This window comes from Rhipicephalus microplus, chromosome X (genome assembly GCF_043290135.1).
Source record: "Rhipicephalus microplus isolate Deutch F79 chromosome X, USDA_Rmic, whole genome shotgun sequence".
Taxonomy (NCBI): domain Eukaryota; kingdom Metazoa; phylum Arthropoda; class Arachnida; order Ixodida; family Ixodidae; genus Rhipicephalus; species Rhipicephalus microplus.
Window position 1 is genome coordinate 173,897,537 of NC_134710.1, and position 26,843 is coordinate 173,924,379.

At 43.4% G+C, this 26,843-nt stretch overlaps 1 protein-coding gene across 2 annotated transcripts in view; it reads right to left on the bottom strand.

Moving 5' to 3' along the window:
• Positions 1 to 5,039: 5,039 nt before the first annotated feature.
• LOC119177153 (cytochrome P450 4V2) overlaps positions 5,040 to 26,843 on the bottom strand; it is a 59,877-nt gene continuing 38,073 nt past the window's right edge. For both annotated transcript variants that reach the window (XM_037428551.2, XM_075878234.1), the window contains exons 8-11: positions 22,634 to 22,807; positions 20,235 to 20,301; positions 11,281 to 11,460; positions 5,040 to 5,231 (exon numbers count right to left, since the gene is read on the bottom strand). In XM_037428551.2, coding sequence (XP_037284448.2) covers positions 5,065 to 5,231; positions 11,281 to 11,460; positions 20,235 to 20,301; positions 22,634 to 22,807 — 588 coding nt within the window. In that variant the 3' untranslated portion in view covers positions 5,040 to 5,064. The remainder of the gene's footprint in view (positions 5,232 to 11,280; positions 11,461 to 20,234; positions 20,302 to 22,633; positions 22,808 to 26,843) is intronic.

Below are 26,843 nucleotides of genomic sequence, written 5' to 3' on the forward strand. Positions count from 1 at the left end.
GAGGAATACAATTTCGTAAAGAGTGGCCACTCCAGCATTTTGCGGCTGAGCAAGAAAGGGTCTGAACAACTGCTGGTTAGCGTGCCCATGCTTGCTTTTATTCTTTAGTCAATGCATGAAATAGCCGCCTCAGGAGGACCACGAAGACTCATGTTTTGCATCAAAGTTTGTTCAACAAACATCTTTTATTGACTTGTGCAATTATTTATGTCAGCTCTGCATTGTGTCCAGCTGAGGAAGTTTAACGCGCTACCACAAAAATTAATAACGTGTTACTGAAAGTATTGTCTCTCTACATTTGTTTAGCATCAACGGTACACATTCATGTGGTTCAGATGTACATGTATTCGATTTGCGGAAGAATGGGTGTGCAGCCTTAGCATGAGGATATGGGTTCTAGTATCAGCATCGAAATTTTTTTCCTGTTTTATTTATGCCGAATACATATCGGTCTAACCAGCCTCTCGTGGTGCTGAAAGAAGCGTGTTAGCTCGGCCGCATGCAGGGTCTCACTCAAGGGTCTCACGCAAATTTACGAAAATAGCCCCGCCGCGGTGGTCTAGTGGCTAAGGTACTCGGCTGCTGACCCACAAGCCGCGGGCTCGAATGCTGGCTGCGGCAGCTGCATTTCCGATGGAGGCGGAAATGCCGTAGGCCCGTGTGCTCGGATTTGGGTGCAAGTTAAAGAACCCCAAGTGGTCGAAATTTCCCGAGCCCTTCACATTGGTGTCTCTCATAATCATATAGTGGTTTTGGGACGTTAAACCTCACATATGAATCAATAACTGTTTACGTAAGTATGTTTCCATATATGCTTGACACGCCAACCAAGCGAGACAACTGGGTGTGACCCAACTTTCAATATCGCCGAGCGAATGGTGAGAAGGAATGGAGGCAAGTAATCAACTCAACTACTCCCCACTCTTCGCCTAATATTAGTTTAAAAAGATCATAAACAATAAGGAAAAATACAAATAAATTTGCAGAAATATCTGGTGTATTTAAACTGCTGAAAGAGAATAAATGCTAACATTCACATCAACTTCATTTTATTCAACCAGATATAGGATGCCTGGCCACCTCTACGAGCGTGCATGTTCCTTGGGATCGTAACTGGCGCCGAGTTTCCGGGGCCTCGTATAATGCCTTCTTTGATAATACCCTGTGCACCAGAGATTTTCCCGATTTTTGAATTTGCGATAAGGACAAGGCTTTTGAGGCTAACTGACGCGCAGCCACACACCCTTTTCTCGGGCTGCACAACACGAACTTTATTCCTTGAGAGAATTTTGTAAAATCAGAAATTTGTTTTTCTGAGCGTAGCAGGTTTTGAAATTAGTCTGGCTACCTAAAGGCACATTGTGCTTTTAAACACATTGCACCTGTACATAGACTACTTGCCTTGTGTGAGAGATGCTGTTTGTGCATTTATTTTGAGTTTGCTTGCAACTTTGTTGACTTTGTTGAAATTTAAACAATATTAACGCGTTAAAAATCAAAGAATATGTTTAGAAAGCGCAGTATAAGTAGAAATCAACGCAGTTAGACTACTAACAGAAACGAGACTGGGCGCACACATGCGAGTACTTAAGCAACTAAAGCTTGTCCCCATTCCGCGTCGCCACAAAGACAAGCATTTATCTGAAGTAACAACGGCTACCCTTTTATTGATGTGCAGTTTATACAGAGGGTGATCACTAGTAAGTGTCTGTATGAAATGGGGAGCAGTCATAACACACATGTGCGTTAGAAATCGCCATAACTAGTTCCCTTCGAAACCATTGTACCATAAAAAAAAAGGCCTGCTTCGCCCAAGTGAACGTTCAAAGGCAGTTTGGCATATCATCAAAAGGTAACACTTATTCGTTCGGTGCTATTTACCCGCTGTAGTTGTGTCCCTAAAAATGGCAAAAATAAGCCAGCGAACAAAGAAAAGAAAACGTGGAAGGCATATTCGTGTATGACGATACGACTGGTTGCTATTAAGTTATTGTTCGGTGAAATAAAGTCGTTATTATTCTTTAACTATCAATATCTTGAAATTGATTTTTATTACATTTGCCCCAATATCGAGACACATTGAAAGGATAAAGCTGTTACTTTACGACCATGCATAAACTGAATGCCAGTACAAAGCTGCTGAGTTATAATGGCCTACATACGCGTACTTTTATTGTCTGGCATTTTACTTCAAAAATGATAACTACTTTGCTGAAAATTGTTTCAAAATGTCAGCCCTTAAATAAAAATGTCATTCCTGCTTCATTGCAAGATATGCCGACGAACAACAGGAAGCGAACCCGAATTTATTATAAGTAGAGTTATTGAGACTTTGTGGAACCGAAGGAAATGTCAGAATTAACCAAAGCCAAATTATTAGATGTATCAAGCAACGAAAAGAAATGTCTTCTATATCAAATATCTTTTGAATTTCTAGAATAATACTTAAATAATCTACTTACCTTGCATAAAAGCGACGTAAAAGTCACACTTTTTGTCATCCGGTGTCATCGTTCTAATTCAAACTACTGCGCAAGACCTCTCGTTTAATTAGCCCAAGACATGCTCTCCACCATTACTAACACGTTTGATATGTCGGGTTTAACGTCCCAAAACCACCATATGATTATGAGAGATGCCGTAGTGGAGGGCTCCGGAAATTCCGACCACCTGGGGTTCTTTAACGTGAACCCAAATCTGAGCACACGAGCCTACAACATTTCCGCCTCCATCGGAAATGCAGCCACCGCAGCCGGCATTTGATCCCGCGACCTGCAGGTCAGCAGTCGAGTACCTTAGCCACTAGACCAACGCGGCGGGGTCATTACCGACCCCGCGCACGTCGCAATAGTTTTTAGGGGTATAATAGTGGGCAATTGATAGCTCGTCCATCGCGATGTAACAAGCGAATTTTACACCCGCATGCGGACAGCGGCTGAAATCTTGCCATCTGCAACAGCTTCTACCATGATTCACTGCTGTGACCTTGCTCGCGCGCATTGAATCACGATAAAATGAAAGGGCTGCGGGCCGCATTCTTATGTGAACGAAACATGGTCTTGCATCGTTGAACGAATCCAAGCTCAATAATATATGAAGATGGTGGTGGTAGTAATTAGAAGGTGTGAAAAGGCACCTAATTTCTGCAACCCGGTCGGGAGCACGGCGCAGTGCCTGTATATGAAGATAGCGACAAGGACAGCTGCGCTTCGTTCTGGTTGTCCGCGAACGCCCTTCTCGCTCTTTTGCGTCACATGTCCGACGCGCTCCGAAAATCATCCCATATAACCTGGCTGCCATCAAGTATGACTCAATTAGGGAGAGTTTGATGTATATAAACAATACATATGCTGGTCGGGACACATCCGAAGAATCCTATTTTCTGACTACGGGAGAGTCAAATTAACGGTCTTTTACTGTAGCGGTGGTCGTCAGAATAAATTATAAAGGAGCATTAAAGTACGTGGGAAGTATAGGACCCTGTGCTCTTGAAAATTTTGGCACAGCTTGGAGTCGCATGTCGAAAGAGAGAGAAGTAAGCTTTATTTTCGACCAGGCGTGCGTTCTCTTCGCCCAGAGGTGGGTGACTTCCTCAATCCAGATAGCCATGGCTAGCCGCCGACGCCCGAGCCCTTTCCACTAGGCGGAGCTGGTCCTCAGGTTTGACCAACGTCAGAAACGCCTCCCACTGGTTTTCTGTGTTTTCTTGTGCGCTGTGTTCATTTATGGGTGGGGCAATCGGGTTGTTTCGACAGCCCCATACCATGTGGTACAGGTTGTTTGCAGGGTCCAGACAGTATTGACAGTTCCTGCTGTAGTTGCCGGGATACACTGCGTGAAATAGTGTATCATGTGGATAGGTGCCTGCCTGTAGCCTTCTCCAAATCACCTCTTCTTCTCTGCTGAACCTTTTGTTAGCAGGTGGATAGGGGCGTCGTTGCTTTTGGTATTGCGCAAGTATGTCGGAATATTTTCTCGGTATGGGCTCCTCTGCACTTTCAGAGTCCGAGTATCGCTGCGGAGAAGCCCGGTGTATGTGCCTTCGGGCTGCGGCATGCGCCGCATGATTCCCCGCTGAAGATTTGTGCCCCGGTGTCCAGAGGATACTTGCGTCTTTGAAGTCGCAGGGGGATTTGAAAAAAAAAGAAAAAAATAGCACCTTTCGCCCTTAGGCAATTGACAGTAAGGAAGCTTAGACTTTGAACATTTTATTAAGGGGCGGAGTGCCTTAAGCTCGGCTTGTCCATTGGGCGTTGTCCATTACACTCACTATGAAAATCACGTTGATGAAGATGAATAATAGCTAGCACGTGCAAAGTAACCGTTGACGATGACGACTTTGTAACATTCTGCCATGGATAGAAACAAACGTGAGGTGCGGCAAACAGCAAAGTGTCAAAGACGCCAAACGGACTTGACATTTGAGGGTGCAAGTGGCGGCTCAACGGCAACGCTGAGGCTGCCTTCCACCGGTTTCACCATTTGTTGCTAGGATCAAATATTATTCTCACATTTACGATCAGTGTGGTAGGTTGCACATATAGAATAAGGTTCAATTCTTCTTTTAAAAATAAAATTACGACGCTTTCTGTCACACTCATATCTCGCTTTCGACAACGTGCACTTTCAAATACAGCTACCACAATACAGTCTCACGAATTCTTGAGGCATTACCTACTTACCACGTTTTTCCAGGTAGCGTTTCTTTCTATATATTTTCGGGAAGATTCACCTTGCGAAAGAAAAAATAACTTTATCTTCGCGCAAATATTACAGGAACTAATGTTACTCGCAAAAAAACTTCATGCAAGTAGGATCCTCTTTTTTTTTTCTGGTATGAACTACTGTAGGTTCATAAAAATGATCCGGCTTTCAGTGCTAAGTAAAAATAGTAAAGATTCAGAATACAAACGTTTACAATGGTTTAAAGAAATTGTTACAATCTTCATCAGCCATGCCAAGCCGATAAGCATGCACTGTTTGAACTTTGGAAAATATTTTGGCGTGTTCATTGTTTTGATGATTTGACATATCTTGAGTCTCGTAAAACGAAAATGGTTTTATTTACGAATGCTTGCGCCTGCGGAACCGCACAGGCAATCCTCCTTTGGCTTTGAGAACAATATCAAAAGTCATCTGCACGTCTTCTATCGCGCACGTAGATTCTACAGTAAACTTGGATAAGATCTTTGCCAGTACAATCTTGATTTCCATCATAACGAACTTCTGACCTGAAAGAGATGAAAGGAGCCATTGTGACAGTTGAAGATAAGCAGGCGTGAAATAAAAAGACTCTCTGTACATCAAATTTGGTTCAACATCATCCTCATTACTCATATCATATATTTAACCCTTAAAGAGGCCTGTTGAAGAATATCAAGCAAGGTTGCGCTAAAAGCAGGAACGCTAAGCTCATGTTATTAAAAAACATAGAACTATAAAAACCAAACAGTCAATTGACATTGTTAGGATATACAGTCTCTCGTTTAAAACGGAAGCAAACAAAAGTATTGTGCAAAAATGCAGAGTAGGCGCTGACACTTGCAGATAAATACACCCGATTATGTGTCAATAAAGAAGCAGAAACTTTCTAAATAGGCACAAACACAAAATCTGTGCTTTCATCCTCTTCAACGTTGGTTTAGCATTGACTTGTCAATAAACCCACACAGCGAGCCCTGATACTCGACACAGTATTGCATACAGTTTATTTATGTTTCTCGAAAATCAATGTCCACCTAGGTCGAACAGTGGCTGTGGTGCCCGGCTGCCGACCCAAAGATAGCAGGCTCGATCCCGGCCACGGGGGTCACATTTCGATGGAGGCGATACGGGAAAGGCCAGTGTACTATGCGATGTCAGTGCACGTCGAAGAACACCAGGTGATCGAAATTTCCAGAGTCCTCTACTACGGCGTCTCTCATACTCGTGTAGCTGTTTTAGGACGTAAAACCCCAGATAATATTATTGTATTATAATTTAATAATATTCTTTTTCATAAATATTACTATTATTAAGGCTAAACAATGCCGACGCTGATCAACATCACAGATCTAGTGGTAAACATCTGTTACTCTTATATTTCTTTTATACAAAGATACCATATCGGTTGTTATTAGGACAAATTATTGTATATGGTATTAAAACTTCAATATCTTTACGTTTAAAACATGTTTACTTATGGGGATAAGTCTAGCTAACTTCGCCATACAATACTTTATCACTTATAACTTGCCTGATTAACAATGCCGAATGTCAATTTCTCGGCTAAAATTTTCCCGCTCGCTTTATTGTCGCAAATTCAGCAAGCGAGGAACCAACTTAGAACCCATAATTTATAGACAACGTGAACTTACTCATGCTTACAACTTTCAGCCTTACTTGGCGAGTTATTATCTTTACATGTACTGTACTCACGCATTTGTACGGGAGAAATTGGGGCTAAGTAACGTGCATACGTTGGTTTTTACCGTGTACTCAGTTCGGGACCATCGAAATATTCTTGACTCGAACGTGTAATGTAAAGGCAACATTATCTCTCGAGACCAGCTTCGTCGCAACGTGACTTGTTTATTTCAAGCAATGGCGAATACAAAAAAAAAAAAAATGTCACGTTCGGGTCTGTCAGTACTGTACTCTTATTATTTTGCTCTTTTCTGCATCAGTAAAAGGAAAGCATTAGCATGTTATACAAGTAATGATATCAACTGCGAATTCAGAAGCACAAGTCAAAGATATAAAAGTGAAAACAACAAAAGGCAAAAGAAAACTAATGAAAATGCCATTCATACAGCCCAAATAATGATTCTAAGCATTGTATTCAAAAAGACTCACAAAGCACGACTTATCTTTAACAGTGACAATCTGTAGTAGCAGATGCTATGCGGCAGCGGTTGGAAGTAAATATTCTCGTAAGTAGTCACGAAGAACTAGAAGACTTAAACAGGCGGCGGGGAGGAGCTTTTTACAAGTTATCGAAGGGAGGTCATATGGAAAGCCGGTATTAAACTCTTTACGAACATGATTGTTCATAGTAAACTTAACACAATAAGATGAGAGGGGCTACTTTGCGCCGATCGGTAAGCTGTGATGATTTATTGATTAGTGGGGTTTAACGTCCCAAAACCACCATATGATTATGAGAGACGCCGTAGTGCAGGGCTCCGGAAATTTCGACCACCTGGCGTTCTTTAACGTGCAGCCAAATCTGAGTACACGGGCCTACAACATTTCCGCCTCCGTCGGAAATGGAGCCGCCACAGCCGGGATTTGATCCTGCGGGTCAGCAGCCAAGTACCTTTGCCACTAGACCACCGTGGCGGGGCAATTGGTAAGCTGAAAAAATCAGCACAATGACAACAGGCTTTCACGCCTGTTGTCATTGTCACATCGTTCCAAGATCAAGCAGGAATTGTGGACGCTTAACTCTGTAGGTTTAGCCAGTGAATATGTTGGTGGCACGCATATACAACAAGTAGTTTGCGAAAATGTCATTCATGGTGAAATACCCATTTGCCCAACACTCTGTTCTTCTATAGGCACTTTTAGCTGGCCATCACTTACGCTCAATCACGCGCAAACGTTGCGTCTTGAGACATATGCAGGGAAGTGAAGATTTTCGCGTTTTTGGCGAGTTCGTTTAGCCCTGACGCAGTCAACTTTGCTGCCAAACTATGGCGATATCATGTAAATGCACCTTCACTTCTCGCTAAACAGACTTCGCAAGCGCAGCGAGAGATTCGTTCTACGTTCCGCTGCTTGCACGATTGTTCTGCTCAAGACACGTTTACACAAAAGAGACACGACACCAATTTTGTTCTGCCGACCGTGTTTGGGAGTGTATTTTGTGTTGTCGTAGTCCTATTCACTCTGAAACGACCAAACAGTCCACCGATGGGCTCCGGAGGACTCCGTCTACGCCGTGTCGTGCTCACAGCCTTTCGTCGGCCAATTTTCTAGTAACACTGGAGGCACACAGGCAGACGCCGACTAGACTTGCACACCTGCACCTCATTTTAGGCCGTGCGGCCTGCTCTGCCATTATCCCTCTCCAGCGGCGCGGCGCAGTCCCCGTTATAATACATGGCGTCGACGAATGGGGTTGGGAAGACATAAAAGGGAAGCGAAAAAAAGACTTCCGTAGGGTGCGCAAGATGCCCATTCAAATGCCCTGGAAGCCTCGGATGGGGAATTGTAATGTAAATGAGAAGAAAGAAAAGTGGGTGAAAAGATAACTTGCGTGGGCAGGAACCGAACCTGCGACCTTTGAATAACGTGTTAAATGCTCTACCACTCAGCTACCATGGCGGCTATCTTCCCATACACTTTATTGGGCATATATGTGAATTAAAACGTGGGGGGTGTCAGTCAGTGCCATCAGTTACCATGGCGGCGAGTTTGGCACAATATTTAGGAACCTGTGAGGCGTCACGTAGCACGTGAGCTTATTACGAGCTGGCAGCTGACCAATAGTCCCTCGTATACAACCTAAAGCACCAAGTCTGTTAGTACGAGACCCTCGAGGGAAAGAAGTGTATATATATATATATATATATATATATATATATATATATATATATATATATATATATATATATATATATATATATATATATATATAATCATATGGTGGTTTTGGGACGTTCAACCCCACATATCGGAAAGAAGTGTATACATAAGGGCCCGTTTTTTCCGTGTTTTGACACATTATTATTGAGATCTAACAGACAATAACGCCAAGTAAAGTATAGAGGAAGTTGTTAGACCAAATTCTAATGTAATGTGAAGAAGGAAAAGTGGGTGAAAAGATAACTTGCCGTGGGCAGGAACCGAACCTGCGACCATCGAATAATTGTTTGAAGATCGCAGGTTCGGTTTCTATCCACGGCATGTTATCTTTTCACCCACTTTTCTTTCTTCACATTTACAATTCAGTCTAGTAACTTCCCATATACTATTCTCTTTCCTTGGCATTATTGTCTGTTAAATCTTATATATATACCAAAAAGTGGAGGACGGGCAAAACAAAAACTTTTTTATTTTTCCTACGTTTCAGCCGGGGACCGGCCTTCACCACGTTTTTTCCCTTATGAAGGCCGGTCCTCAGCTGAAACGTAGGAAAAATAAAGTTTTCGTTTTGCCCGTCCTCCACTTTTTTGGTATTTTTCCACTGGATCCAAGGACACCTTCTTTTTCTCTCTCTCTCTCACACACACACACACACACACACACACACACACACACACACACACACACACACACACACACACACACACACACACACACACACACACACACACACATACACATACACATATATACATATATATATATATATATATATATATATATATATATACAGGATGTCTCACGTAACTTTAGCCAGAGTTTAAAAATATGCCGAAACACGTTTTTACGACGCAACCAAATGCATGTTGCTCACCATTGTCCGCAGTTAGACAATTTTTTTCTCAAATAATCTTTAATTAGATATGTTTAATAATTTACCTTTTCAAGAAACGAAGATAGATAAAAAGTTTTGACGAGAAAGTTGTAGATAGGTTTGCAGAACGTCTGATTAGACAACTCTGGCCGTTATATCTGTTAGGTATTAGTGTTTTTTTGCTAATTACAAATGCCCGTAAAATAAAAAAATAGACGTGACGCACCCACTGGCGCACCAGTGGGCACAATAATTCTGGAGCTCCCTAACATTCCGCATACGAGTGACCATAGCATTAGCCCCATTCTGCTGTCTCGACAGGGCCACAACGGTGGTGGTGGCTTTACAATGAACACGTTTTGCTATCGCCACAAAAACAATAACCACTGTGACTGCTTATCGTTGTCATGAGCCGGTGCGAGGGAAGGGTGTCGTTCGTACGCGGAACGTTAGGGAGCACTAGAATCATCGTTCGCACTGACACGCAAGCGGGTTTGTAACGTGGTACTTTTTTGTATTTCGCGGGCATTTGTAATTAGCAAAAAAACACTAATACTTAACAGATATAAAGTTGAAAACTATCTATTTTGACGTTTCGCAAACCAATCTACAACTTTCTGATTGAATTTTTTTAGCCATTGTTGTTCCTTCAAAACTTAGTTAATCAAACAGGTCTAATAAACAGTATTTAAGAACACAAAGATAGTGTAACTCTAGGCAATGGTGAGCAACATGCATTTGGTCACGTCGTAAATACGTGTTCCGGCGTATTTTTAAACTCTGGCTGAATTTACGTGGAGCACCCCGAGGAATATATATATATATATATATATATATATATATATATATATATATATATATATATATATATATGGAATATGGCACAACGGGAGCGTTGTCAACAAGGATAAATATATTTATTTCCCAATAGTTGCGGGAGGGGTCCTCCCTTCATCAGGGATCCCCTGATGAAGGGAGGACCCCTCCCGAATCTGTTGGGAAATAATTATATTTATCCTTGTTGACGACAACGCTCCCGTTGTGCCATATCCCATACCTTCACGAAGACTAGCTGGCCCATTGAAATATTACTCCCACTACATATATATATATATATATATATATATATATATATATATATATATATATATATATATATATATATATATATAAATAGAGTGTCCCACAAAATTTTTCCAGTTTGATTTTGTTTTTTAACATCCCAAACGGCACCTCCGCTTCTAACATGTACATATATAACTCGTGCTGGATAGGAGCTCATGGTCCAAATATTTTTGCACCTACTTTTGTTTTGATTGATTGATTCATTGGGATTTTGTCAATCAGAGACACTACAGACTCAACGAGTAAAAAAAAAGCTCTAGCTAATTTTGAGCACCTGGGCCTTTTATTAAGAACAATTGAGGTTTTGCGTCCTAAAACCACGATATGCTTATGTGAAACTCCGTAGTGCAAGGCTCCAAAAATTTGGACCATCTGGGGTTCGCTAACCTGCTCTGACAGCACGCAGTACACAGGTCTGTGACATTTTGCCCACGTCATTATGCGACTGCGGTGGCTGATGTAGAACGTGCGTCCTTTGGATCAGCAGCCGAGAACCGTTATCACTGCGGCACAATGGCGGTCCACGCAACCGCTACTCATTCGACCAATGTGTGGAGCACCGAAACCATTAATGCAGCGGTGCCCGTGAATTAGCATAACTATTATGATTATCATAATTTTATATGTTTGACATAACTACTGGGATTAAAGAGGTAAGCCGAAAGACAGCTACCCTAATAAATAACCATGTGATTTACTGGATAATGACTCACCTAAGCAGTTCTTCGGCCCCGCTGAGAAGGGAATGTAGCTGAAGGGGTGGCGGCGACTGTTCTCTTCCGACATGAACCTCTCCGGTATGTACTCGTCTGGTCTCTCAAATTCCTTGGGATTTCGGTGCAGGCTATACATGACAACGAAGCAGGCGACACCTTTCGGCAAGGTACACCCATCTGAAGTAAACAAAGTTGTAGTGTGGTCACTAATTAAGTACACCATAAGTTCGCAAGTAACACCTAAAAATTGTACACACCACAACCTGAACTAACGACGCTAATGTTCGTATTATGCACAGCGGAGTGTTCATTCCTTTGAATTAATTTTTGATAGACGCTAATGCAAAAACAATTTGTACCAGAGTGATTATCATTTCCACAGAAGTATGTTTATAAGGTTTACATTGCAGGAAATGGGCCTCTCGTTCTTCATAAAAACTTGATAGTTCTGCCGCTGTAATAAAATATACTTAAAACAGGTTCGCGATATTTCATTTTTATGGGGCAGTATTTATTTGACAATCAAATCAAATCAAATCAAATCAAATATTTATTTTCCTTTTCCATAAAAGAATGGAGCAGCCGCAGAAAGCTACTGTGAGAAGTAGCTTGACGAGGGGGACACCCCTGAATTGACAACTTCGGAAAACACACCAAAGAATCACAGAGTCATCTATGGCACAAAATAAACAGAAATAGCAGTACTGTACGCAGAGATGATCGCGAATGACCCACGAAAATACCGAAAAATCAGCACCACCAAGAAACACTGATCCCTACAACCAAAACGTCCTATCAGATAAGACAGTTCATGGTCAAATTCATTTCAAAAGTTTACATCAGCACAAATAATAACAATATACGGAATCACACACAATTAGAAATAACATAGTCAGGCGGCAGAAAATACGCTTAGTGAACAGTTGTTTGGTGGGCGACATATATAAAATTTCTGAAATCACGCAGTCAGGCGACAAAAATACGGTTTGCAAACAGTTATTTGACAGGCGACATATATCAATAGCGTTATCTGTAAATTTATTCAATAGATGAGGCAGTGTATAAGTTATCGATTGAGAAGCATAGTTATTCCGCGGCGTTGGAACAGACTACGTTTCTGGGAAAGGTATATCGTGCCAGTGAGATTTATTTTGTAGCATCGATAGGTCTTTATACAATGAGTTATTCTTATTTGCCACGCAGTAAGACAGCGTCAAACGGTAGTTGTAAAGATGATTTATGGTCATTACTTGGTACCTATCAAACAATTCCTGGGTGTGAGGATAAAAAGAAGCATTTGCTACGACTCTCATTGCCCTTTTTTGTCAAAGTAACAACATGTTAATATTCTTTTTTGTTGTTCCCCAAATTAGGTGCGCGTAACCAAGCTGAGGGGAGATTAAATAATGGTATAACAAGAGCTTTATGCGCTCAGGCCGTAGGTATCTATTTCTAGTTATGAGGTCAATTGTTTTGCAAAGTTTTTTTTGTGTATTTCATTAACATGGTAATCCCGCGTGAGATTACTCGAAAAGTACAGCCCTAACACCTTCATACATTCAACTATTTCTATTATGCATTGGCCAAGGCAGACCTGAGGCAGAAAAGCTGTGGTATTTTTCGGTCGGAACAGAACTGCTTTAGTCTTTTGAGTATTGATTACCAGAGAATTTTTCTCAGTCCAGGAAAGTAGAAGCGGTAAAACATCTGCGCAAGTTTTTTCTATATCTTCGGTTTTCTTACTAGTCACTAACACGGTTGTGTCATCTGCTTAGCAAATAAAGGATATTCGGGGGTGTGAGACAGCGTACTGCAAGTCATTCACATATATGGATAACACAGAGGCCCTAGTATGCTTCCCTGGGGCCCCGCCGTGGTGGTCTAGTGGCTAAGGTACTCGGCTGTTGACCCGCAGGTCGCTGGTTCAAATCCCGGCTGCGGCGGCTGCATTTCCGATGGAGGCGGAAATGTCGTAGGCCCGTGTGCTCAGATTTGGGTGCACGTTAAAGAACCCCAGGTGGTCGAAATTTCCGGAGCCCTCCACTACGGCGTCTCTCATAATCATAGCGTGGTTTTGGGACGTTAAACCCCACAAATCAATCAATCAGCTTCCCTGGGGGACTCCAGCCTTAATGCACTTAAGTTCAGAGTGGAAGTCACCAAGGGAAACATACTGTTTTCGGTGGCTTAGATAAGACGACATGAGGTTATGAGCAATGCCGTTTATACCGTAGGGATGCAACTTACTGAGCAAAATTCTATGACATGACCCTAAAGCACAATGGTTGGAGGGGCTCATTTTTTTGTAATGCACAGCCTAAAGTCAACAAACAATAAAGCCAAGTAACACCGTGTTTTTTCGCTCACGTATCTTTAACTCAAGTTCTATATGACTGATTTATTTGAAAAGAATCAAGAGTGCTAGAAGTTACTGTGCATCAATTTTCATAACAATGTTTAATAAGTTATACACTCATAGCGAGGGTCTCGTTCTGACAAACTTGATGCCTTGAGGCGGTATGCGAGGGACTATTAGTCAGCTGCCATCTAGTAATAGGATCACGTACTGCGTGACGCCAAACAGCGCCCCCTTTATTTCATTTAATTCCAGTGCAAACATGCGCTCTTCAACGGGAGCCGGCGGTGCGCCTCAGTTCAAAGAGTGGTCGCGATACGACGCCACAGAAGGGGTGGGGCTGCTTGCATCGCACATGCTTCCGAGCGCTTTCCCACGGAAACGAGATAGACGCGTGTTACTCTCCAATATCATACGTTCGTCCGGTTTGTTCCTTCGTGCTCTTTCTTTGTGGCTGGAAGCAATGCAGTCGCCACCTCACAGTGCTACTTATGCAGCTGCGTCATCGTGATGCGTTCCCATTGGTTACGCGTAAAGCACTACGAACGGCAACACGCTATCTCAAAACAGCATATCACTTACAAAGCCAGCGTTACCACCAATATTATCAACTCGAATGCAAGACGCCGCCCCACGAATTTGTACAAAAATGAACAAAAAATTAGTTTATACTATTTTCGTCGGGAGACACTGCATGAAGCGCTCTCTTCTTCATGACCCCAAAGCACAGGCGAAGTCTGAGTGATGGGCGAGAGCAGGAAAGGGCCAGAGGAGTGGGTTGTGAACAGCTCAATTGGGCGCGTCTGGCTGGTGTTGATAAAATAGAGAAGGCTCTGCGCCAAAGCAGGCAAAAAACGTGTTCTGCATTCGCCTAAATAGCAACAAATGGCGCTGACTGAAGCTACCACGTTTATATTGACATAAATGTATACCCTATAAAGGGGACACAGGTATGGCTGCCACTGTAGCTTAGTGGTAGAGCATCGGAGGCGTTGTTAGAAGGTCGAAAGTTCGGCCGCCACTGTAGCTTAGTGGTAGAGCATCAGAGGCGTTGTTAGAAGGTCGCAAGTTCGGATACCGCCGGTGGCAAGTCATGTTTTCGTCCACTTTTACTCCTCCACCTTTAGATTACAATGACTTCTAATAACACCCCCTATACTTTCCCTGGCATTATTGCGTGTTAGTTCTCATTAATACTGCGTATAAAAAAGAAAACGATCCTTTCAAATATACTTTCCTACTCTTAAAAGGTGGGCACGCGAGGTGATAATAAAGCTTATCGGCAATAAGTGTTTTTTTTTCACAAACGTGCTTTAACAGACATTCTAACAAAAAAATGGGAAACGCAGCTCCAGAAAATTACGCTATCTAGCTTCTGTGAAAAGGCGTGATTGTTTCAAGCAAATTATTGATTTGATCAAATTTTGAAGTTTTAGGAGACAAAACAACGACGTGATGAGACATGCTGCAGTGGGAAATTGCAGATTAATTTCGACCTTCCAGACTTCTGAAGCAGGAACTGATGTCAATATATATACGGGTATTCTTGCAATACGCCTCGACCCCGCCGCGTTGGTCTAGTGGCCAAGGTACTTGGCTCTTGACCCGTAGGTCGCGGGATCAAAGCCTGGCTGCGGCGGCTGCATTCCCCATGAAGGTGGAAATGTTGTAGGCCCATGTGCTCAGATTTGGGTGCACGTTAAAGAACCCCAGGTGGTCGAAATTAGCGGCGCCCTCCACTACGGCGTCTCTCATAATCATATGGTGGTTTTGGGACGTTAAACCCCACATATCAATCAAGTGCAATACGCCTCCTCGAAACGCGGCCACCAAGGCCGGAATACAAGACCACATCCACAGAATGCGAGAAACACCTCGAACCACAGGACAGAGATGGATAGCGCTTAATCCACCACTGGCCTGTTGTCACGTGGGTTATTTTATTTTAACGTAATATCGTGAAGGAGCTCGTTTCCTAGAAGTTCCGGCGTCTGCATCGTTGGTTGTGAGCAAGAAATCATCATTTTTTGCGTGACCGAAAAAATCGAGAACGATGCAAATAAAGTAAATAATAAAAACATCTGGGGTGGGAGTAGGGATCGAACCCGGGCACTGCGTGGCAAGCGGATGTTTTACCACACGGCCACACGTTTGTTTGGGAATACGCGTACTATGAAAAGAATTCCCTTTGCTTGAGAACACAGTGAAAGTAACACATGCTTTACAACACACATGTGTCTTGTATACATGCTTCACAATAGAACAGAAAATATTGCAAAAATAATGCGTCGTATAAGCGTCCATTGCCATCGGACATGATAACATGTTATTATCATAATGATTTCGTGCACATGGTTTAGAGCCGCTAACCCACAATAAATGGCACAGACGTTCCTGCGTCTGTTCTCTTAAGGTCATGTAGTGGGTGCATAGCAAGTTCAGAAACGTGTTCTGCCCTAAGTTTTTGAAGCACGCACTTGGAACAGAATATCGCTATCGCGTTCAACTCTTAAAGACAAAGCTTTAGGGTCCCCTAGTTTTTTAAAGACATGTACAAACTGGCCTAAACAAGCCCTCTATATTCTTTCACCCACCAAGCATATGCATGGTGGATCAGCCAACTAAAATCTATTATGAGACATACTATTTGCCAATACATAGATACAATATCCTTTTCACTACCAACATTTACGCTTTATTTTTTCGTGAGAGAAAACAACAGCATATCCTGATGTTGGGCATGCCGTTAATGAATGAAGTAGTAGGCCGGTGCCATTGAGCTCCCATGCCCGAAAATTTTTGCGAATTCGGCCCCTGCGTTTTTGGTGGGGACATCTGATCATGTTAAGACTGCCGCGCAGTGTTAAAGCTGGAAGAGCTATCCAGCTGCACGAAAGTCAATTGATATCAGCACGTCAATAATAAAAGCAAATAGCCACTAATCTCGAGGTTGTAGCTTAAAACTGCTTAAAACCCATAGCCCTGCAGCGCTCGTGGTTTACGGCACACAAGCTAGCAGTGATTTAAATTAGCAAGCGTGCACAAAATTTTCCTTTCGAATAGTAGGTACTTGGTATACGACCTTTTGCACAAAAGTGTCATTCCGAGGTTCACCATGGCTCTGATGACGTATTTACATCACGAATAAGACGTTCTAAAATATACAGAATGTCCCAGCTATCTTTAGCCAGAGTTTAAAAATACTCCGATGCGCCATAAGACGAAGTGACCAAATGCGTTTTTGTTTTTATCGTATAGAGTGAGTCACACAATTTTTTTAGTGTACAGCCTAATTGGTTAATTAGTCAATAATATAATTTACTTGCAAAGTAAAAAAAAAGGATGGGCAAGTACTTTTTATATGAAATAAGTAGACTGGTCTGTAAAACACCCAATTAAAATTTCCATTCACAATTGGTGTTTTCTAGATTACTGCAGATGCCCGCAAAATAAGAAAAACTGTGTGACATACGCGCTTGTGCGCTGTGTGATTGCAGTGCTCTCAAACTTCGTGCGTACGAACTAGCATAAAATTTAACCGAGTGTACCGACTCTTAAAAGGCAGCAGGTCGAAGGCGAAGACGTAGGTTCTGTAATTCACGCAAGCAGCATCGTTTCTCTCGGGCGGTTGCATGATTGCAATAAGCCCTGCGAACGCACCGAATACCGTTTGCGCTGGAGTAAGGAACAGTTGCGTAATTTCGCGGTAGTTGTAAGGACAATGAATTTTGTCAAAAAAAAAAAAACTGTCAAAATGCTGACATTGGTGGAATAATAGACACCTAAATGGCCGTAGACTGTTTTTATTTGAGGTTATGTTCATTTGGCGACATGTGCTTTCACAACAAGCGCTCGAACAGGTCACTTTGTGCTGCAATACAACACTGAAAACTTTTGAGCAAGATAGCGGTCGCTGCCTTGAGTACGATCGGTGAAAAGCCATGGTATACTTCAGTTATTCTCTCCTAGTCGTCGTTTCTGTGTTGTATACGTGATCCTTACTGTAGCCCCCCCCCCCCAAAAAAAAAAAAAATTGAAAAGAGACCAAGTTCGGTTGACCTTTCCGGCCCGTGAACGGGCCCGTTTTCCCAGTCCACTGCCTTGGGATGTTCAGATCAAGGCATGCGCGTGCTTCACTAGAGCTGTGGGCTGGCACCCAATCATTCTGATACCACAATCTGCCAAGCCGAACCAGCGACATGTTGCAGCGAAAGTCTTCAACGGGCCCTTTCGGAATCTCACTTACGTAACTGCGGTTGCCCATGTGTTGTTGAAAAATAGTGGGTTAATGATTTCTCTTTCATGCACACCTCACCAAGCACTAAAAGAGCATTGATATTGGCGGCGTCATTTTCCAAGCCAGTATGAACTTCGGTAACTCCCCTAGTGCGAATTGTGGATATTCACCTTAGAATTAGGAGAAAACGTGGCTTCGACTGTCCACACTTCCTTGCCTAGAAAGTAACTATCCGGTTCCACTTGAATCAAAATTGAATTCGCGAAGTCGAGTTAGATTTGAACATCACTGGGCTCCAGGCATCGATGCAAGTGCATATCATAGAGCTACAGTCGAACTGCTTGCAAAGTCATCCATACAGTTGATTTGAACTCTCCGGTTACCGCGCTCACACGACATGTGTCGTCACCTTATACGCCAACACATTGGAGTATAGCTGGTCACTTACTGGTGAAGCTCTTAGCCATTTGCTTCAATGACTCTTAATTATTAACTAAGGTCATCCGGTTGGGTCTTCTGCCAGGGTGCCAGCTGGAAAATATTTTTTGCATACTGCAGGGTGCTAAAATATTTCGCAGCTGCCGTCCGGTGTCCTGCAGCGCCTAAGGCATCAACCAAATCTGCCTTTTCTTCGTGCAAATAAAGCATCGTAATCGAAATAACTTCGCTTGAGCAGCCGATACACGATTCTGTCACTTGAAATAGACAAGCTGGACAACTAGACTTTTTCGTAAGAAAGAATGCTGTACTACCTACAGGACTTTATGTCGCAGAAGAATGCTGTGAAGGTGCTCCTGCGCTTCTAGCGCTCAACTGGCCTGTCCAAACGACTGTGATCAGAACGCCCTGCATGTGTGTGCATGTGAATTTTTTTCTGATTTATTTTATATCTCCCTATCTCTATTCTCTTTCCGGCCTCTAACTCCACACCCCTGTACAGGGTAGCAAACCAGTTTTTCAAGGTTAACCTCCCTGTCCTTTTTTTTATTTATTTCTCTCTTTCTCTGCAGAACTGCCGCGCATGTCAATTGCTTTTTGTGGCGCGAGAGACAACTAATGATGATATCGATGACAGGGCCAGCCCCTGCTTCACAGTTCTTTTGCTCTTACTTCCGGCTAAATGTGATGTTAGTTGGTCCGCGGAACGTTTGAGAGTACTGCACTCACTGCACGCAAGCGTGTGTGTCGCGTGTTTTTTTTGTATTTTGAGGGTATCTGCAGTAATCTAAAAGAACATCAATTATGAATAGATAGAAAGTCAGAAAGTTTTTAATTGGGTGTTTGACAGACCATTCTACTCTTTTTGTATAGTCATTGCTTGTCTACCTTTGTTACTTCGAAAGTTACTTAACTAATCATGAATAATTATTCGAATAAGTGGAACGTAAAAATAGGTTGACTGACTCCACGAGATGATCACAAAACTGCCTCAGGTCGCACGGTGTTACACGCATCGGAGTATTTTTAAACCCTGGTTTAACATAGCTGGGGAACCCTGAATACGAAGAGACATTAAAAAAAAAAAACGTGGCTGATTCCCCTATTTATGAATCGGCTTAACACGAATGCGAAATGTGTCTCTACAGAGGTACTTGCGAGTTGGTTGTGCATTCTTTCAACGACAGCAACTAATTGCAAAGTCAGGTTAAGAGTGGCAAGTGATTCTAAACTTGTAACGCACACCTCAAACTGAAAGCATGCACAAAATTAGCATACACAGGACGAGCGTGGACTAACAACTGTCGCAGCTCGACACTTAAACTGTGCTCTTCGAACAGAAAAAAAGACACACTAAACGAGTGCACAAAATACACAGGACAAGCGCAAACAACTGTCACAATTCTTCTCGCGTCGTGTGCCAGCAGCACGCTCCTTTCGTAAACGCGGCCGCGGCAGCGAGTGATTTGACCGCCATCCTCTCCCGAATCACGAGTCTAATAAGTGCGCGCAAAGGAGAGACCACGCTCCGTGGAGGCTACGACATTTAGAGCGCGGTCAACGCGAGCCCATCACGCCTTTTCGCTACTGATAAAGAAAACGCGCTAAAGTTTCAGAGCTATTAGGACCGCCAAATGGTGTATGGTGTGTATCAATGACTCACCGTTAACATCCTAACTAACGTACGCTTTGTGGCATAGTTTTTTTCTGGCAGAACTTTTCTTTGCATTATGTTAGTATATATTTCTCAACTTCAAAACTGTGACGGAAATATGTAAGCGGAGCCATGATGGACTTTATTCAGAATTGCTTAGGTGCTGAATAGTTCTAGTCCGGCTCATTCACACGCTAAACCTGAAAACATGCGTTGAAAAAATGCGCTTTAACGTAAAACACGGACGCTAACCAAACATATCTTACCTATGGTCAAGTCTTCGTCAAGGATCTTTCCAATGCAGGGGAATGGAGGACACAGTCGCAAGCTCTCCTGCAAAAAGTATGACGCAAGCTTCATGACTCTCACAAAGGGTTCAGAGTACAAGATTGCGCCGGTTTGATACCGCTCAAACTCCTAAAACTACGATGTTCGTGATGCAGGCCACACATATCGTTTTTTAGCAATAAGGTCGGCGTCCTCAGCAAGATGATGATGTATAATTCAGACCTGACAAGAGGTTAACGACATGCACAGCGAGAAAGCTGCCCTTTCCCAACCTTTTTTGTGGTTGCGATTCCTGATTGCCGCATTTGAATGTGGGTGAAATGCAAAAAACACGCGTATGTCATGATTTAGGTGCTCTTTAAGAAATACCAGGGGGTTGAAATAAGTCCGGTGTCCACCCACTAAGGCATGCCTCATAATCACATCGGGGTTTCGGCAAGTAAAAGTTCATCAATTTTATTATTCTACGCATCTCAGTTACGCACACTCACTTAGTCATGTAAACAAGGGGACTGATTTTGTGATAGTTAAGAAGCAAGGTTACATGTGCCGGATTGCCATGTGTCGCTGCGGAAGAACTTAACCACAGAAAGTACCGACTGCCACAGGAGGGGTATTCGCGACTCATAGCTGTACAAAGCTTTATTCATTTAGACAACAGTTTCATTTCTGCTACACATGCCTGGGTCAGTGTTTTGTAGCGATGCGTTAGGCACTGTTATATGCTATATTCCTAAAATACACCACTCACGGCTGTCTGATCTTGTCGATAACGTGAGCAGAGGGACCGATGGCCAAGTGCGAGGCGCATGAAAAGGCATTACAATTGAAAAAAAAGTTCTCACTAATAATACGGCCCTGATGTGTCTTTGCCATGTCATTCTTCGCGGGAGCCGACATTTGGCTGCAGCTTCCAAAAGGAGAAGCGCGTTGAACTTCACCCGTATCTGCGCTGATACCCTCACTCCAAACATGGTGAGAGAGGCAGTGTACACGTCAGTTGCGAACACTTCAAGACTGGCTGGCGAGGTGAAACTGACCAGATAAAAGTTACAACGCAGTGGGCTTTGGTTCGTTGAACGATAGTCTGAGCGGTCAATCAGCGAGTGACGCAACCTGTATTTTCTCTCTCGTTAGCAGCGTTTCGTGAAGTCAGAAATAATAAGCTACGTGGCGGAAGCAGGTGGCTAGTGGCGGCTCCGCCCGACGACTCATCAGACACGCCCAATTTTGACCTACACCTATGTGTCATTGAACTCTAATTTTTCTGACTTGTCATGTTTGCCAAGCAGAAGAGGTGATCGCGCTGCTTTGCTGAATGGAGGACATGATTGAATTTTCGGCCATGGTAGTCGTGACTATACGGGGGCGAAACGCTGTAACAGCTGAGTGTCTAGGCACACTTTAAATACTCTCATGTTGTCCACATTATAAACCGGAGTCCCACAATATGGCCTGCCTGATGATTATATGGTGGTTTTGGCCCATATTACCCCATAGCTAGTCAATATACTGGGTTGCTACCTCGCGAACCAGCAAGAGAGTCGAGGAATGTGGTTAGCTAGTCGATAGACTGGCTTTCTACCTCGCTCACTGGCAAGGTAGTCAAGGAACGACGGGTAGCTAAACTAGTGAAAACTTTAAATGTTCAAGCAATGACATCTCGGTCAGGACGCATACGGTATGAATCACGCTTGCTAAGAGTGACCACTGGGTCACTTCAACCGCCGTTTTTCGCACAGATATGGAGAAACCGACACCATATTGATACCAATTATAGTCTTACCACATGTGGGATCCCTGTTATATAAGTCAAGCATGAACGGAATCTTGTAGCTATCGCGAGTTATGTCACGTGTGGACAGACCCTGTGTTCAGAGCCACACGGTCGAACACACTCTAGAAACATGACTCAGCCTGTATAAGGTTGTACCATAAATCGAAGGTGCTAGTGGTGCACTATAATTCTATTTTCGCTCTTTGCCTAGTTTTCCGTCCCTGTCGAAAATTCTATAAACCTATGAATGTAAGTGGAACAACAAGCGCTGCTATCACAATGAAATAAAACCACCTCACCCCGAAAAACCTTTTTTCTGCGGCTTTATGCCCCAAAATCTGAACATGACAATGACAAACGCCGTTTAGGAATTCAGAATCACTCTACTTGACCACTTACGGCTCGTTGAGGTGCACTAAAATCAATATTCAAGGGCATTTTTTTTTCATTTAGCGCTCACCATAATGTGGCCACCATGGTTGGCAGTCGATGCAGCGTCCTAGAACTACGACTAACAAGCAACTGGAAGCAACACTTTTACAACTAATGAGTCTTATGTCCTACAGCTGTGAAAGTGTAGTACATAAAATGCGTCAATACCTTCACGCAGCACTCCATGTACTGCAAACGTTTGAGGTCTTCTTGAGTGCAGTCTATTTCATCACGGTCTCCGAAAACAGTGTCCAATTCTTCCTGAACCTTCTTTTGTACGTCCGGATGAAGACCGAGCAAATATATGGACCAGCTGATCGCACACGTACTCGAGTCACTGCCCTGCAATAATTGTTTTAAGCAAGAAATTTTATGTGGCAATCCACAAAAATTGTTGAAAATTGTGGTAATGCTTCACTTTTTTAAGCTCCCCTGCAACACTTCCCTAAATATATATAAATTATTGCACTCTCTGTCTTTTATCTTACGAATCGAGCACCGAAATAATTCGCAAAACTCTTTAATTATCAGATGCATGTTGTGCCACAACCCCATACTAGCATTCCTTTCTCATCATTTTATGCAAGTAAAGAAACATATAAAGAACAAAACAGTTTTTTTGTTGCGAATAACTACAATTTCATAATCTGAAAACACCATTGTAAGTGCAAAAACGAGTTAAATGAAAATACGGGTGGTGATGCCACCTTGAGATTTCTGCACCATGACGTCGTAGAATAGGAAGGCGTCTACTGGGACCTATTTATTTTCTAATCGATAAAAGTACAATGTCATATGTGGTGGCCATAGACCTAGCGTATACGAAGTTTCAGAAAACTTCATTGAGCTAATGTCACGGAAATACTAAAATTACGTTTTCAAAGTATTGACGTCGCACGTGGAGGTCATGAACTTATGACGTCGCACGTGGAGGTCATGAACTTATGACAGTATGACACTGGAGTTGTCATTGTTTCTCTTTAGTGTCCATTGTAACCTGCATATTATTCGTTTTTACTTATGCAACTAAGTTTATTTTTTCTGTATGTAATATATTAGGCCACAGATATACAGCGCGGCGTGGTGACGTGTCGAGGCTTGCTCCAGACTTCATGGGCGCAGCGAAACGCAAAAGCAGCAGCCCACACTCATCCAAGCGTACACACAAGCACCACATCGTAATTCTTAGACCGTCGAATCCAGGTGGCCGTGGTCGAGCACTCCGAGCGTGACGCACCGCGAACCGTCGCCGGCAAAATACGGGGAAAGACTGAGCCAGCAGAGGAGGAGAAGGACATGAGTTCTGTGGAGAAGGAGGGCGAGTCAGTTTGGCAACGCTTTTCGCGCTGCCTGCAATCCCCGGGTGGTTCATCCCTTTGGAGACTAAGTGGTTTCGCGCTGCACGCTTCCCTCTGTGGTTGCTGCTCAACGGTCTATCCGTTCATCGCGCACGCTTATTGGGCTCCGTTACTCCTTTTTCGGGTGATTTTGCCTTAGAGTGTAGAAGATAGCGGGCACCTACTGGATACGATGTTCGGCTTCAGACAGCTCCTCTAGACGCATGACGTGCTCCTACTACTCAATGAAGACCTTTTTAATTACCTCAGTTATTGAAGAATGTACTCAATACTCGGAGTGGTAGTAAAGGGGGTCGTTGATAACGTAACCCATGAGGCGTTCCTTACCAACCTCGAAGACACCAGCTATGGTATTAGGACCTACACGTATGTCAGAAACGTTCTGAGGCAGTGTAAATCAACTGTGAGCATCTATAACATCTGCAGCAAAATCTTCCAACTACCTAAAAGAAGCATGCCGCAGGGTTCGGCAATCTCACCGCTACTGTTCAACGTGGCCATGATAAATCTGCCTAAAGTTCTGGATAAATTACCAGATGTGCGGCACACGATGCACGCTGATGACATCACACTCTGCACCAAGGCTTCGAGCATCGCGAGACAAAAGAGCTGCTTTCAAGGTGCCGGAAACACCACAAAAAGGTATCTACGACACTGCCTCAGCTGTCCCCTCGAGAAAACTGGCCACTTCTTAAAGCAATGACGAGAGGCATGCCTCCGATATACGGAGAGCCTGACCCTTGCGTAACCCTCAACCGGACAATTATTCCAAAAGTTGATACGCTACGGGTGTTCAGACTTCACATACACAAGAATGGATGGGAAGCGGCCACCATACCGACACTCCAAAGAACTCTCTCGCTGCTCACACACCTGTTCAAGAGGGTCACAAACTAGCGCAACGGGCTTAAAGAATATGGCACCCTACGAATAATTCAAGCTCCGCTCACCAGCCACATCACGTAAGGCACGCCATACCTCAGTTTGAAAACCACGGAAATACCGCCTCGTGCAACGAACTCCTTCTTGATGCTTCACCTATGCAGCAAACAATTCTCCTTTCCTCAGAGACGTGTCTCCCTTTCTGCGCTCCCACATTTAGCTATCCTCATCCTTCAAAAAATTGTCTAAAGAAGAACTCCAATATTTCGTCAACGTACAGCTTAAAGTACTTTCGTGAAACAACAGGTCTGGCTAGAAAGCCGATTGGCTGTCTGGAGTTAGTACACACGATGCTGCCGTCTGCCCATGCTTACTGTGACGGAACGCCGCCACATTATCATGTCGGGCGTAGTGTCTCAACCCGGACCACTTGTTTCTGGCCCACTGCTGGCTCTCTGGCTCACTGGCTCATTGTGAGAACACTTCCGCCATGCGGGTGACTAACCAGCGCCAGGTGCGGTGAACAAAAGCTCTCGGGGTTCGGCAAAAAAGGTGCGGGCAGAGGCGAACGGCTTAGTAGCTTGTCTGTGGAGCCACTTTTCATTATCTTCCCTTTTCGTCAGTTGCCGTTTACCGACTGGCCATCCTTCACTTGTCCCAAACATAACTACATGGCTATGCTACATGTGCCCACTCTGCAGCGTGCTGGACACCCTGGAACACTTTTTTCTAGAATGCCAGTTTCATGCAAACCACGACATGTAACCGGAATGGGGCCAAGCGCCAAGAACGAACGACGACCACCTCATTTAAACGTGGGAGGCAAAGCTTGTTCTCGAGGACCTGGAAGACCACGACAAGTCGTCGCCAGGGCCAAGAGGGCAGTTCAAGCCAGAGGGTTCCTGGACTGGGGAACCCTCCCATCTAGGGTGATACCAGGCATCATTCGGAATACTGTATCAAAATAAACGTTTATTTTTCTTTCTCATTGTATTTTAAACGATTTTGTTCGTTGATCTGTGTTTTAACTGGTTACCTCGATTTTTTCATGCTCCTCATACTACTATTAACCAAGTGTTCCGATACAGCCTTTAGTTATGTGTTTCGCGTCTGTATATTCGATATATTCAATCCAGCATACTCCAGGAATGATTAAATAAACTTCAATTGTCAAGTGCACGTTTATTGCACTATTCACTAATACATCAGACGAGGAAAACAAGATTTATTCAAAGTCTCACTGAGTATAGCCGATCTCACCAAATATTCATCTGTGTCTCTATAGACCAAGACATCAAGACATTGTTCCAGCTCTTCGATTAAAACGTGCGTGCGTGCAACTGTTGCATTTGTTCGTTCTTGCTGATTATCATAGCATGAGCAATTTAGCAAGGCTTTTTAACGCATGGTTGCATGTATATATTGCGAGAGGAATTATACCCGTATGAACACTTCCGACAGCTCATTGTCGCCACCATTAACATCTCCATTAATTTCTGTAAGAAGTTCCAAGTGATATCACCCCACGCATCTTAGATTTTACCCGCGAGTAAAAGCTCGCCCGCACTGGTGATGCACGTGGCTGAAGCGCACATGAAACGAACCGGTCATATTCGTCACACGAGAACGCATGCTGCATCACCCCACGTGCGAAGTCTGCCATCCATCGCTCACCAAGGAGAGAGGAAATGCTTCATCCACCTCAGGTAAATAGCGTGGAAGGACGCCAGTGCAGGGGAGAAGGGACTGCGTCAATCGATGGGCGTGGTAACTGGCACGGGCACTTTCCTGACAAGCATCAGCAGATGGCTCAAAAACTTGCTATTTACTTAACGAACGCTTCTTTCGCGTTTAGAGAACTTATATGTATGCCACGCGAAAACCCGGAATAAAACTGATTTAGAGACTGAAGGCCTTCAGTCTCTGGAGCAGCTGTATTCTTTTAAACCAGCGTTTCCTTGAGTTACGCGAGATCGAATCAGAAGGTAGCCTTATTTCGCATAATATTACAATTTGTTGCTAGAGCATTCATTGTTTCACCTGTAAACAAAACTGTGACCAGTTTTTTTTTGCATGCCTCATAAGTAGCGCTTTTCTCGCTTCTCCGGTTATTTTTAAAGATTCTTGCATAGTCGAAC